The sequence below is a fragment of the Rhinolophus sinicus genome, chromosome 1 (genome assembly GCF_057876585.1).
Source record: "Rhinolophus sinicus isolate RSI-liver-muscle chromosome 1, RSI-T2T, whole genome shotgun sequence".
Lineage (NCBI taxonomy): Eukaryota > Metazoa > Chordata > Mammalia > Chiroptera > Rhinolophidae > Rhinolophus > Rhinolophus sinicus.
The window spans coordinates 7,951,748-7,966,241 of NC_142501.1; the positions used below are offsets into that span (position 1 = coordinate 7,951,748).

A 14,494-nucleotide genomic window follows, 5' to 3' on the forward strand; every position below is an offset into this window, starting at 1 on the left:
TCTACTTGTTGCTTTGATATAAGTATGAAGTCGGGCCAGGATGTCCTTATTCTACATCTGTTGTTGATAAGCAGTCAGCAGCCCAGCTGCTGATGGAACCTGCTGTGGGGCTTATTGATAAGAACCTGTGGAGAAGCAACTATGGCAAGGGGACATTTCGACTACAAATACGGAGAGTGAGGGACTATTTGAGAGTTTCGGTTTGGGTAAGGCAACTCTTTCATAACCTAAAAACTGCCCCTTGAGGCATTTGCTCCTACCTGTCGCCAGGGCCGATTCTCGTGAATTGTGGTATTAAACCTTGGAGCACTCTCAGAAGTGACAATCTTCCCAGCAGCTGGCGTCTTGGTTCCCTAGCAGCAAGTGCTCCAGCAACAGGCACTTTTACTTTTGTGTCCACACTTGGAAATCAGCTCTTTGGTTTGTCACTGAGTCTCCAGAGTACTTCTTCATATAAAAAGGCACACCTCATATTATATGGACATTATTCCTTCACCTCCTCTTTCCTGGAACAATCGTGTGATTAATCTGTCATTTGTTTGGAGTGTGTTCTTTATTTGGTTTATTAAGATATACTATCCTGTATGCTATTGGATTGTGAAATTGTTATAATTCCCACAAGGAACCTGTGCTAAATAAATTGTTGGCAAAAACAGGATCAGTCTCTGAGTATAACTTTTGCTGCCTCCCAGAATAAAAGCAAAACTAAGCCTGTGGTGAAGGCTGCAGGGAAGCACAATCCAACGCAGGAAGCTGGGGTTTCCCTGTGGCCCTGGAGCTCAGAACATCGGTGTGTGAAGGGTTGGTTCCCACTCAGAGCTTCTCCCCTTGCAGTTCCTGCAGCCTAGAACGCTTTTCCTTCTCATCCCTACCGCTCAGCTCTAACCTTCAGGGCTCTTTCACATCAATTAGGTCTCAGCTCAGATGTCCCCTGCCAGAGCATGTATGTAAAATAGGCTGTGTGGGGGAGGAAGAAACTTTCCTCTACCCTTCTAGGTTCTTTTGGCTGGTCTAATAATTAAATCAACGTGAGGCAGATCAGCAAGAGAAAATAACCAAATTTAATTACATTCGTAGGTACAGGAGCCCCACATACAAGAGAGAGTCAGAGATCCCATGTAAGTGAGAGGTTCAGAGACAGAAAGGGAAAACAGGTATATATAACATCCTGAGGTAAGGAATATGGTTAGAGGCCTGGGGCTTCAAGGGGAGGAGATCAGTAGGAATTTGCAGATCAATAAGAAGAACGGATTGTTCACTAATTAGATGTTTGCCCTGCCTTAGATAGGCCATAACACATTATTTCTGGTAATAACACTTATTATGGGCAAGGCCCCTAATTTAAATTCTTCTAGGTAGTTGTGGGGGGCACTGGAGTTTCTCCTGAGCCTGCAGGGTCACAATTGCCTTCAGCTCAAAATAATCCACATGCCAAAGTAGCACATTTTGGGGAGGCCTACCCTCAAGTCATCTTCCCTCAAGTCTATCACATCCCCGGGTTGTATTTTCATTATAGCACTAACCACTATAGACAACTTCCCAATGCTCATGCTTTTATTTTCTGTGTATTACCTCTTCCTCACTAAATTTTATTCAATTAATAATATAAACCATAATAAGTGTGTTAGAAGGTAGTACATGGTGTGGAAAATAGAGAGCAGGGTAAGGGAGATTGGGAATTGTAGGAGTAGGGGGGTTGCAATTTTAAATAGAACCATCAGGGTACACTTCACTGAGAAGGTGACATCTGAGAAATACTTGAAATGATGGAGCCAGTCATGCCAAGATCTGGAGGATAAGCAGTCCAGGCAGAGGGACAACTCCATGACTCAGAGGTCTATTGTGTTTGAGGAACTGCAAGGGAGCCAGTGTGGCCCAGCAGTGGTGAGGTAGGGGGAGAGCAGTAGGAGATGGGGTCAGAATATGTGGGGTGGGGCTTGGTAGATCTGTGTGGCCTGTTACTCCAGATTGAGATGAACAGACATCACAGGGTCTTGAGTGAGGAGTGACCTGAGCTATGTTTTAAAGGGTGACCCTGGCTGCTGTGGAGAGAATAAATGTGGGTGAAATGTAGGCTGCTGAACAAATCCAGTTAAGATGTGACGGGGGCCGGGAGAGTAGCGAGGTGGCCAGGTTCCAAATAGGTTCTGCAGGGAGATCACTGGGTTTGCGGAGAGACTGAATGTGGGGAGTGAGAGAAAGGGATGCAAGGACTCCAAGGTTTTGGCTTGAACATCTGGAAAGACAGTTGCCATTATATGGAAGGGGCTGGTGTTTGGTTTGGGGCTCGTTAAGTTTGAGATGTCCAGTCGCCATCCAAGCGAAGGTGCCAAAAATGAAGTGTTTGGCACCTAATAGTTGCTCAATAAATTTTTGATGAATGAAATTGGTTAAGAAATATGCCGAGTGCCTCGGCTAGCATAACCGGTGGCCGCAGTTTCAGGCAGGGAAGGAGAGCCTCCTGGCTTTACAAGAGCTGTACCCTCCACCTGGTTTGCTTCCCCCCACCAATCCTCCTTGCAAACCTATTCATCTTCCGCTACCTGTTTTGAGAAGCTTACTACGAGCCATGCTTCAGAGCATTTTCTTATTTCCTCTTAACAAGACCCTTAGCCGAGGTATTCACGACAGTTATTTATTGCGCGCTACAGTGTGCTGGGCACTAACCTCGCCCTCAGGGATCCCACAGCGGTGAAACGTCTAGCTAGCCTCGGGTCCGTAAGCCCGTTCCGCTCGTGCCCGCCTCGGGAGCGCGCAGAGCGGGACCTCAAAGAAGGCGGGGCTTCGAGAGGTTCGGAGGGCGTATTGGGTCCATAGAGGGCGGGGCAGGACGTTACTAGGGGGATTCTGATAGGCTCCGCCGGGAAGGGTTGACCGCCGTCAGGCTCCTCTGGAACTCGATTGGCGAGTCAGATCACTGCCACGGTCGGCGGCTCCTACCTCCAGAGTGCGTCGGTGGGTAAGAGCCGCGGGCCGGGCGCTCTGGGGTGGGGGCCTCCCGGCGCTGGGTCTTCCGAATTTGGCGGCCGCGGGCGGCAACCCAGATCCGGTGGGAGTCCGGAGCCTGATCTCGGCCCGGCGCCTCCCCTCTTCCTGGGCGTCCGCAAGCTGGTCGCTGCCTCTCTGGCCCCGGCCCGGCAGACGGCCGCCCTTGGACTCCAGGGGCGCCCAGCACTGCAGGCGGGGTGAGGTCTGATGTCCAAGACACCTTGTTTAGTATTCCTGAAGGAAGAAGGGGAGTGATGGCTGGGGGAGGGGCAGTGAGCGCGGCTTGCGGACTGAGTTTGGTTAGCCGGGTAGTAGTGACTCCAGTGCCTTTCTAACGTTTCTTAGCTTCCAAAGCCCTAAGTATAAAGCTGATAAAAGCAGAGCAGATCTGGTCGGGTCCTGAGACGCTGAGTCCAGAGCAATGTTGCGGAAGACAGGTAACCTACATGGGAAGGGGTGCCTTTGGGAGGGTAGGTGACCAGTAGGATGTGGGGGCTACTTGGAGGGAGCCCAGCCTTCTGGTGTCTGGGCCTCCTTCCCTGATGTGGGTATGTGGGTATGTGGGGAGACGTTCCTCTTATTGGAGCTGGGCTGGGAAAGAAGGAAATGCTCCTCCCTTAGAAAGGGAACTCCTCGCTTTAGTTCCCTTCTAAAGAGGCCTATTCCTTTTTCATCTCCTCTCCCAAAGTGCGGAGGCCCTATCTTATGTGATATCAACACATACTGAGAACTGCCCGGTAAAGTCAGTACATTAACTCCGTCTTACACAGAAGGAAACTGAGGCCTGAAAGGGAAAGGGTTCCCCCAGGTGAGCTGGCTGGGTGCAGGTCCCACCTGGCTGACTCTGTTAGCCCTTCTGAGGGCTCTTGAGGGTCTGTGGTGGAGAGCAAAGATCCTGGAGGAGATTCAGGAAACCTGGAGACTGGCTACAACCTCACAGCAAGTAGGTATCCAGGTCTCAAACACACTGCCCTACTCCAGGCACCATCTGCCCACTCACTATACTGCAAGGGCCAGCAGTTGCAGGAAGAGCCAATTCCGCCTTAATCCCAGGAGTATCGTTCTTCTATGCGATAGGCGAGTCAGATCGCGGCCATGGTGGGCGGCTGTACAGGCTGTACAGGCCGGCAGCCTCTGCAGGGCTGAGCAGCATGTGGAGGGGGTGGGGTGAGGGCTGGGGCTATGGGAGCCACTCACAGTCATCCCCCAACCCCCTCCAGTGCTCTTGCTTGCCCTGGTGGACCTGGTGCTGGTGTTGGAGAATGGGCTCCTGCGGACGCCACCCATGGGCTGGCTGGCCTGGGAACGCTTCCGCTGCAACACTGACTGTGACGAGGACCCGAAGAACTGCATCAGGTGTGTAGGGCCCACAGCACCTGACAAGCCTTGCCCAGGGCCCTGCAGAGTGGGGGCCGGGAGTGGAGAGTCAGCCAGAAAAGAGGACAGGGTCTCTGCAATCCCAGAGAGTCTGCAGCCAGAGGGGACTTTTGGGACCTTTGACATCCAGCCTCATGACCTGCTTGGGGCCTCTGTGGGGCCTATCAGGCCTGTGGGGCCTATCAGGCCTGTGGGGCAGGTACCTTGTAGTGGACCCTGTCCCTGAGATAATTGAAAGGAGGTAACTGTTAAGGCCGGGCCAGACTCCACGTGCTTCCTCTGGCTCAATCCTGCCCCTTGACCTGGGGGCCAGACCATTCCTTTCAACTTCACCCTACTTAGGGCTGGCTCATGACACAATCACTGTTGTCATTTACAATTATTACTTGACTTAGTCTTCAGCTGACAGCAAGGCTGGGATCCTTATAGCCTGGATTCACACTCAGAGCATCTGAGCAGCTCTGAGGAAGGGGGCTGAGGAACATGCTGGGCCACTAAGCTGCTCTGTGCCCTGCCCCTCACCAGTGAGCGGCTCTTCATGGAGATGGCTGACCGGCTGGCACAGGATGGTTGGCGGGACCTGGGCTACACATACCTGAACATCGATGATTGCTGGATTGGAGGGCGTGATGACAAAGGCCACCTGGTGCCAGATCCCAAGCGCTTCCCCAAGGGCATTGCCTTCCTGGCTGACTATGTGAGCCCCACCCCAGCCCTGCCCACTGGCCCTGGGGCCAGACCTCTCTTTCCACCCCATCCTGCTTAGGGCTCCATTTCCACAGTCCCTGCTTGAGAACTCAGTCTGGTGGGGAAACATAAGTGAACAGCTCGTTTTGGCCCACTGTGGCGGGTGAGAGCCAAGAAGGGCATCTCATTCAGCCTGGGTTTCCAGGAAGGTTCTCCAGAGGAGGCCATTCTTGAGCTGATACCAGATAGATGGCATTCGAGGCAGAGGGGATGACAGAAGCAAAGACCGAGAGGCAAGAACAGTCCATGGGAGGTGTGTGTGTTGGAGGGAGGGGAAAGACCACAGGTGGCAGAGGCCAGGCCAGCAAGCGGAGACCCTTTCCTCTGGGCAGTGGGTTGCCCTTGAAGGTTTTAACGGGGCCTGGTCAGATGAGCCTGTGAGGCGGCTCCCTGGGGATCCTGCCTGAGCCCACTATTTCCTTGACTCGCCCGCAGGCTCACTCCCTGGGCCTGAAGCTGGGCATCTACGAGGACTTGGGCAACTTTACCTGCATGGGTTACCCAGGCACCACGCTAGACAAGGTGGTCCAGGACGCTCAAACCTTCGCCGAGTGGAAGGTGGACATGCTGAAGCTGGATGGCTGCTTCTCGACCTCTGAGGAAAAGGCTAAAGGTGGGTCCCACAGCTGGCTGGGGACAGGGAGACAGGGAGGGATGGCATAGAAGGCCCACCAGTGTCCGCCTGGCTGAGCTCGTCTGTCTGTATGGCCCCTAGGGAATTTTGTTTCCCAGGGGCTGGGGGATCTTGGCTCCCAGGCTCCCTAAAGGTGGCTTGGCACCAAGCCCCACCTAGGAAGTGTTTGTGGCGCTGAGTACAGGGAGAGGCAGCTCTGTTGAGCCTGTTTCCTCACGTTTGGTGGGAAGTTTGGGCTGAGGCCCGAGATTGCCTTCTGCATCTCCTCAGTCCTAAAACGTGGGGGTTGGATTTCCAGGGTACCCCATGATGGCTGCTGCCCTGAATGCCACAGGCCGCCCCATCGCCTTCTCCTGCAGCTGGCCAGCCTACGAGGGGGGCCTCCCCCCTGAGGTAAGCCGTTCTGTGTGCCCGCCCGGCACTGTCCCTCACACCAGGCTTCCCCACCTCCTCTGTAGTCAGGGCCACTCTTACTATAGTTGCCATGTGCTAATTTATAGGTCTGGAGAGAGGGTCCTAAGTACCCCAGAGGGGCCTCTGCCAGCCTAGGGTCGTAGAGAAGAGGAGGCACTTGTCAGGTGGCTGAAGGCGTTGGCATCCAAGACATGGGAACCACATGTGATGTGCCAACACACAGCACCCCACAAGTGGTCAGCCCTGGGTTTTGTACTGAGTGGGCTGGTGAGGACAGGCAGGCGGGCTGAGCCTCTGAAGAACCTTGGGGTTACCTCACCAGGGGTCCCTGAGCACCTAGGGCACTAGAAAGGGTGAGATCAGACTTGCAGACCTGAGGGAAGATGCTGGCAGATGGCTGGACTCTCACTGAGAGATCACGGGTGGATGTGTGGCAGGGATGTTGTTGGTACACCAGCTTGGGCCTGTACCCTGAGCCTGACCCCGGTTGGCACGAGAAGGCAGGATAGGCTTCTGGCACCAGCACGCAGGGAGGGGCCTGGGCAGCCCCAGAGCAGCGCCAGTTTCTGAGGCTTTCCTCATCCTCAACAACTAGGGCCTGTTCTCTGGCCCCTTCCCCACCCTCTGTGTCTCCTGCTGGGCAGGGGCAGCCGGATGTGACTCTGGTGATGGACTCTGCCCCCTCCTGCCCTCCCAACCAGGTGAACTACAGTTTGCTGACAGACATTTGCAACCTCTGGCGTAACTATGGCGACATCCAGGACTCTTGGAGCAGCGTGCTGTCTGTCCTGGACTGGTTTGTGGACCACCAGGACATACTGCAGCCAGTGGCAGGCCCTGGGCATTGGAACGACCCAGACATGGTACCAGCATGGAGGGGGATGGACCTGCTCCCCACTGCCCTGTGCCCTCTAACTGGCCGCACATTGCGGGGTTCTAGATCAGCTCTGAAATGTGTCCTTGAACCAGGTGCATTAGACTCACCTTGGGACTTGCTAAGCTACCATTCTGTTCCCAGGGCCCCACCCCCACCTTTCAGATCAGAATGTTGGGGGAGGGCCTGGGAATGCCCATTGTTGACAATCTCCCCAGGCAGTTCTGATGCTTGAAACTTGAGAAGTTGGTCTGCGGTGACTCTGGTGTGAGACATTATTCCTCTGCAGGATGAAGAACACACCCTCTTGCCACTCCCTCTCTAGAACATCCTGGCCCAGGCTGCCTCTGACCCTTTCAATGCCCTGGACCATTACCTCCCTGCAGACCCGCCATAGGCAGAACCGGCCCCTGGTACCCACCTCACTCATAACCCTGCTGACTTCAATACTTTTGCAATTTATCTTACAGTTTTATAGCTATCTCTTCATTTAGCCAACAAGCATTTACTACCAGTGATTAGAATAATCTCAAATACCCGGCCAGCTGGTGGGGCACCCAGAGAAACAGAAATTGGCCTGCCCTAGAGTTCTAGCTCCAGCTGTGCTATGTACCTTGGGCGAGTGACTTAAATTTTTTTGTGCCTCAGTTTTGTCAATTGGAAAATGAGAGGAATAGTGGCTGCCTTGTACAGGGTGGTGAGAGTGAAGTGGATGACCCTCTAAAACCCTTGGCACCATTTGGCACAACACTGGGTTTAGTTAGATCGGTGTCACTAAGTACATGACCATTAGTAATGATCCTTTGGATGCTGTCTGTGGATTGGTTGCCCTGGGTCAGGAGTCAGCTGTGGTTAGGGCAGGTGGGTGGTTACTGGCAGATGCAGGGACTCGGTCTGGCCCTAGTTCTGGTTTCCTACCGCTGCCACCCTGAGTATATTTCTTGATTTGTGTGTTCCAGTTTATACATGCTTTTGGCAACAGGATCCCATCGGATCAACTCCACTTGTGACACGACTAGAGCATATTAGCGCCCCCATTTTCTTGGTGAAAAGCTGAGGCTCAGAGGGAATGTAACTCGACTCATCCAAGGCCACTGCTGGGGAATGGTGTTTGCCAACCCAGGCTCCCACCTGTGGCCGCCCTTCCCATCTCTGTCCTCTTGCCTCAGCTGCAAGCTTAGGATTGGTCCCTGTGCCCCCCTCCCTGAACAGGGCAGCGCTGACTGCTCCTCTCCTCTGCCCCTAGCTGCTCATTGGGAACTTTGGCCTCAGCTTCGAGCAAGCCCGGGCCCAGATGGCCCTGTGGACGGTGCTGGCGGCCCCTCTCTTCATGTCCACAGACCTGCGTACCATCTCCGCCCAGAACATGGACATTCTGCAGAATCCACTCATGATCAAAATCAACCAGGACCCCTTAGGCATCCAGGGACGCAGGATTCTCAAGGTACTGGGGGTGGAGAGAAGGAAAGGGAGGCTGAGGGACTGGGCTCCCCTGAGAACAAGGCTGCACACCTGGAGGTCACGGTGGGGAGGGGGCCTCGGATCTGCTCAGCCCCACCTCCCGGTAGCATTCAGGGAAAGGCTACTGGGAGCTGCTCCCACCGCCTCCTACTGGCCCACGTGAGAGCAGGGCCAGAGCAGGACCATTCATGGGATTCAGGGAAGGGAGACGTCACCACACAGGTGCATAGGGGACAGTGAGACCCCTCAGTTTGGAGGTATAAGACCTCTGCACACGTCTGTGATGTCCGGCAGAGAACTGGGCTTCCCTCCTGCATTTAGTTGAGCCAAGGGATACAACTACTGTAATACTAGTACTGGCGACCACTCTATTGCCCACCTCCTGTGTGCCACGAGCTCTAGATACATTTTCTCAGAAGGGAGATACTCCTTCCCTGTTTTACCAATCAGGAAACAGACTCGAAGAGTCTAAGGAACCGCAGCCCAAGGCCCCACAGTTGGTAAACAGTACAACAGGACTTGACTCCAACAGTGTCGCCTCAAAGCTGTACTCTTTGCACAGACCCTTCCCTCTCTAGTCAGAAGAAATCCACACACCTAGAGAAGGCACCTGGAGAGCTGGGGAGGCCCCCAGGAGGATGGGGGCTCTTCCCCCTGGCTGCTCAGGGCAGAGTGACCCCAGTCCACTGCAGCAGCTGTCCACGTCTGTCCCTCCCACCGTCCTGAGCTGAGGCAGGACCTCATGCAACCTTTGTCTCTGTCCTAGCATGGGTGCTGGGAAGTGTCTGCTGAGTCAGGGTAGGAAGGAGGGTAGAGTCAGATAAGTTGGGGTGCTAGAGGGCTGTGGTATCCCCCCCAAGCTTTTGCATGCCACAGAACTGTGGGCTGGGGGGACCAGGGCTCCAGGGACTTTGGGAAGGGGTCTTAAGGGCCTGCGTGAGCAGGGACCCCAGCCAGTCACCATCTTCGTGCCCAGGAGAAGTCCCACATCGAAGTGTTCCTGCGGCCCCTGGCCAGTGAGACCTGCGCCCTGGTCTTCTTCAGCCGCAGGACGGATATGCCTTATCGCTTCCGCTCCTCCCTCGCCCAGCTCAACTTTACCGGCTCCAGCATGTATGAGGTGAGCGCCCTGCAGGTAGTGAGTGCCCTCTGTGTTTCTGGGAGGGCATTGCTGGGGGTGGTCCTCACGCACACTTGGCCTTCCCTAAGCCATGGGCCCTGGGTCCTGTGGCACGTGCCTGTGGGGCAGCTGCAGGCACTGGGGGCCGTGGTTGGCGCTGTTCTCTACACTGGTATCTCCAAGCTACGCAAACACAACTGCTGTGTATAAGTGAGTCCGTTAGCCGCCGAGGCCACGCTCCTCCCCTCACTGGTCAGTCCTTTCTGGCACGTTCCTTGGGTTCTCCACGGGTTGGGGCTTTCACTGCTGCCTATGTTTGGGCATCTGTTGGCTTGACTAGTGGAGAAGTGACAGGAGATTCAGGGCTCCACTTCTGTAGTGCATACTAGGGGCCCAGCACAGACAGGCCAAACCCAGCCTTCTGCATCCTCTGCGGGGTCGCTGCACAGCCATTCTTATGGGGGCATTGTCCCTCCCCACTGCAGGCCCAGGATGTCTACACGGGCAATGTCATCAGTGGCCTCCGGACTGAAACCAACTTCACAGTGGTCATCAACCCTTCAGGGGTGGTGATGTGGTACCTGTATCCTGTCGGGAAGCTGGAGACATCCCAGCAGTGAGGAGCTGGGACATGTGACAGGTTGAAGCAGCACCGCTGAGCCCAGACCACAGAGCCTTGACCTACTGAAGGCCAGTAGGAGGGGTTCTCTGCTACCCAGGCCTGCTTGGCGACCAACCCCATCTGACCCAAAGTGCAACCTCAGGGCCGGTTCCACACGCTGGAACCCTCTTGGACACCTGTCTTGGGCACTGTCCTGGGGCCTTCCTGGCCTCTTTCCTTGTCTGCACAGCCGCACAGATGTTGCTAAACAACTCAACCAGACTGCTGAGCCCCTGCAGGCAGGGGCGCTGATCCCCATCAGGACTCCAGCCTCTGACCTGCCTTTGATGGCTCTGAAATCAGGATCTGGAATTTTTCTTATAATTGGGAGTGGAGATCTGCCCTATGGGGAGTTTCCAGGAATGGGGTGATTGGCTCTCCAGCCCGGAGGGGGCCTTGCAGGCTGACACTGCCCGGGAGTGACTTTGGCTCCTTCAGGCCACCAATAAAGCTGTTCTGCAGTCAAGTACTTGTAATATGGACCTGGGACCATGGTCACCTTCAGTTAGGGACTCTGGGTGGCAGTCCCTAACTGCCACAGGGTGCTGGTTTCAAATCTTGCCTCACCTGGAAGTGTGTGGCCTCCGTTGGCCTCTCATTTTCCAAAGTGACCTGCAGATTGTACTTCTGGAGAGTCCAGACTTGCCTCACTCCAGGAAGCCCCACACGGGGGTGGGGTGGTGACCGCACATGAGGCTGAGCAGCAATGGTCCCAGGCCCTCTGCACGTCCTTCCCCACCCCGTGCAGATGTTACAGGGTCTGCTGGCCTCCACCACCCCCCTCACCAGCCCGTGCTGCACAGACAAAGGCCTTGATCTGCTAAGGAGCTTTGCATTGTTCACTTTGGTACCTTTCAGCTCATGCCCCCTTTACTGCCAGGGCTCCATTCACTGGCTCCATACTGGGTGCAGGTGAGGGGAGGTCAGCACTGCTTTCCTCCCCAGGGCCCCCGACAGCTTGGCCTCTGCCCTGCAGTGCCCCCTGGCCCCTCCCCTAGTTTCTTCTCTCCTAACCTGGCTGCAGAGGCGGTTGAAATCCCCCAGCTACATCCAAAGACAAGTTCAGGTACTTTGTCTTAAAATGTTTCCTGTTCCTCCTCCTAAGGAAAGGGCTATTGAAGAAAAAGAATGGCATGTTCTTAACTGCCTTCCTTTGGTTCCTATTTCCCAAGCCCTCTTTCTTTAGCTAAGGCCACAGGGCACCTGTCTCCCCTGCTGGTTCTTGTCCCCATTTGGGAAGCTGGCAGCAGAGCAGGCTAGGTAGGTTCTCCTTAGGCTTTGAATGTGGGAGCACCCAGGGCCCCAGGCTCTGCACTATCCTGCCCTGTGGGAACGCTTCTGGGTGGATCTCCCACACTCCCTCCCTTGGGGTTTGAGGTGCTTATAGCATGGTGTAAAGAACTTACAAGTGCGCCCTTTATAGTGTCACTCAAATTACTGGAGCTTCGCTGATTGAGTCTACAGTCAGCAGAGAATGCTCCCTTTCCCTAGCTGAGGGCCGCCAGGAGACAGAAGCCTATCTTACCCCACGCCTCTGCCCTGGGAGACCTGTCACTGGACGCACAAATTCAGCTTCGGGTCTTTGTCTTAGTGCTTGTTGTTCAAGCCAAATGGGATGGTCTCAGGTGGGAACACTTCTTTTGCAGCCCGAGGAAGAAGCCTTTCCCACCACCCTGGGATGTGGGGGAGTACAATGGTGGAGACCATGGACTTGGGAATTGGGGCCAAGATCAGCCTGGACTTAACCAGTCAGTTCCTCTGCCTTCCAGACCTAGAGATGGTACATTTCTTTACTTGCTGCATAGCTTGTCCTTTTATCCTGGGGATGCCTAATTGATTCTATCTCTTTAGCCTTAATTCTCTCACACACCCTGCTTATCTTCAGGACAATTATTTTACTTTCTTCTACCCAAGGCCAGTGAGGGACTCAATTATTTTTTCCCAGTTCAAGGAAGCCTTTTTCAGACCCAAGAGTACCACTTCTCTTTAAAAAAAACTATTGTAGAGTCAGGCAGAGAAAGACAAATGTCATATAATTTCACTAATATGTGAAATATAAAGAACAAAATAAATGAACAAACAAAACAGAAACAGACTCATAGATACAGAGAACATTCTGATGATTGTCAGATAGGAGGGAGCTTGAGGGGATGGGTGAAAAATGTGAAGGGATAAAGAAGTACAAATTGGTAGTTACAAAATAGTCTTGGGGATGTAAAGTATAGCATAAGGAATATAGTGAATAAATACTGTAATAACTATATATGTATGGTGTCAGATGGGTATGAGATTTATTGGGGTTATTACTTCCTAAGTTATATAAATGTCTAATCACCATGTTGTACACCCAAACCAATATATAATTGTATGTCAATCATCATTGAAAAATAAAACAAAATATTTCAAAAAAGAAAAAAAAAAAAAAAATCTATTGTAGAAATTTTCAAACACAAAAATAAAATGGTGTAGTAAACCTTCATGTTCCAACAACCATCAATGTGTGCCATTATTTCTTATCTTTCTTCCCACACATACTTTTTTTGCATGTGAGCTGGAGTATTTGAAAGCAAGGCAAAGAAAACTCTATAAACACCACTATTTTCTAGCAGATAGGATCTTTAAAAATATATATGACAATAATACAATTTTCCTATCCAACAGAACAAAAATTTTGGTAATCTAATAACCAGTCTCTGTTCAGTTTTTGCCAATTGTCTCAAAAATGTCTTTCTACAGTTTGTTTGAATCAAAATCCAAGCAAGGAGTCAACAAAAATGGTACGGTAAGAACCACCAAAAGTTTGTTTCCTACATAACAGCAATGAAAAACCTTCCACTTTTTATCAGAATCAACTTTCACAGAACTCTAGAAATTAACCAAAGGTTTGCGGCAACCCAGAGAGCTTTTGATCAAGAAAGACAGAATCTTGGTAAGAATAGCAAGTTTTGTAGTGTTTTACCCTAGTATCATATTTAAATCCGCTATTTATGTTCAAAGAGCTAAAGGAAACCGTATCTAATGAACTAAAGGAAAGAAGAAGAATGATGTCTCACCAAATAGAAAATATCAGTAAAGAGACAGAAGTTATAGAAAAGAACCAAATAGAAATTCTAGAGTTAAAAAGTACAATAATTGAGATAAACATTTCATTAGAGGGCCCCAATGGGTCAGCAGACATGACCAGGCAGAAAAAAATCAGCAAACATGATGATAGTCCCATTGAAATTAACCTGTCTAAGGAAGAGAAAGAAGAATGGAGAAAAATGAACAGAGGTTCAGAGACCTATGGGACACCATGCAACGTACCAACATGTAAGAAGAGAGAAAGAACAGAAAGAACATTTGAAAAAATGGCTCAAAACTTCCCACATTTGATGACAAATATTAATGTACACATCTAAGAAGGTCAATGAGCTCCAATAGGATAAACTCAAAGAGATCCACACCTAGACACATCATATTCAAACTCTCAAAACAAAGACAAGGGGAATTTTTGAAAACAGCAAGACAAGCGACTCATTACATACGAGAGAAAATACTCTGAGATGAATGAAAATGAACATATAACATACCAAAAATACTAAAACACAACATACCAAAATTTAGGAGTGAAATTAGTGATCAGAGGGAAATTTATAGCCATAATTTGCCTACATTAAAAAGAGTGAAAAGAACTCCCACAATGGGAGAAAAATATCTGCAATTCATATTTCTGATCATGGACTTCTGTTTAAAATATATAAAGAACTCTTACAACTCAATAATAAAGTCATAAATAACCCAATTAAAAAGTGAACAAAGGATCTGAATAGACATTTTTCCAAGGAAGATATGCAAATGGCCAATGCTTGACATCACTAACCATTAGGGAAATGCAAATAAAAACCGCAATGCGATATTATTTCATACCCAAAGGGTAGCTAAAATAAAAAAGTAAGATATTAAGCATTGGCAAGGATGTGGAGAAATTGGAACCCTCATACACTGCTGGTAGGAATGTAAAACTGGTACAGCTGCCGTGGAAGAAGATGGTCTGGCAAGTCCTCAAATGATTACCATGTGATACAGCAGTTCCACGACCAGGTATAAACATGTCCACACAAAACCTTGTAAACAGATGTTTATAGCAGCATTATTTGTAACAGCCAAAAGGTGGAAACAATCCAAATTCCACCAACTGACAAATGAATAAACAAAATATGGTTAACCATACCATGG

General features: G+C 51.3%; 1 protein-coding gene across 4 annotated transcripts; it reads left to right on the plus strand.

Moving 5' to 3' along the window:
* The first annotated feature begins 2,841 nt into the window (after positions 1 to 2,841).
* On the plus strand, positions 2,842 to 12,769 carry NAGA (alpha-N-acetylgalactosaminidase). 4 transcript variants are annotated; one of them, XM_019734541.3, is made up of 10 exons: positions 2,842 to 2,959; positions 3,334 to 3,425; positions 4,209 to 4,344; positions 4,891 to 5,062; positions 5,548 to 5,725; positions 6,045 to 6,139; positions 6,862 to 7,023; positions 8,281 to 8,478; positions 9,472 to 9,615; positions 10,101 to 12,769. In XM_019734541.3, exons 2-10 carry the CDS (start codon positions 3,410 to 3,412, stop codon positions 10,233 to 10,235), a joined length of 1,236 nt encoding a protein of 411 aa, XP_019590100.2. In that variant the 5' UTR covers positions 2,842 to 2,959; positions 3,334 to 3,409; the 3' UTR covers positions 10,236 to 12,769. The 4 variants fall into 4 exon arrangements, with proteins under 4 accessions (XP_019590100.2, XP_074182577.1, XP_019590102.2 ...); XM_074326476.2 differs by having other exon boundaries at positions 2,904 to 2,955; XM_019734543.3 differs by having other exon boundaries at positions 2,950 to 3,185.
* Positions 12,770 to 14,494: the final 1,725 nt, after the last annotated feature.

What these genes read in the sequence shown, in the direction of transcription:
- NAGA (XM_019734541.3), top strand. An exon ending in GACCCGAAGAACTGCATCAG is followed by an intron (nt 4,345 to 4,890) that starts GTGTGTAGGGCC and finishes GCCCCTCACCAG; the next exon opens with TGAGCGGCTCTTCATGGAGA. An exon ending in CCGGCTCCAGCATGTATGAG is followed by an intron (nt 9,616 to 10,100) that starts GTGAGCGCCCTG and finishes TCCCCACTGCAG; the next exon opens with GCCCAGGATGTCTACACGGG.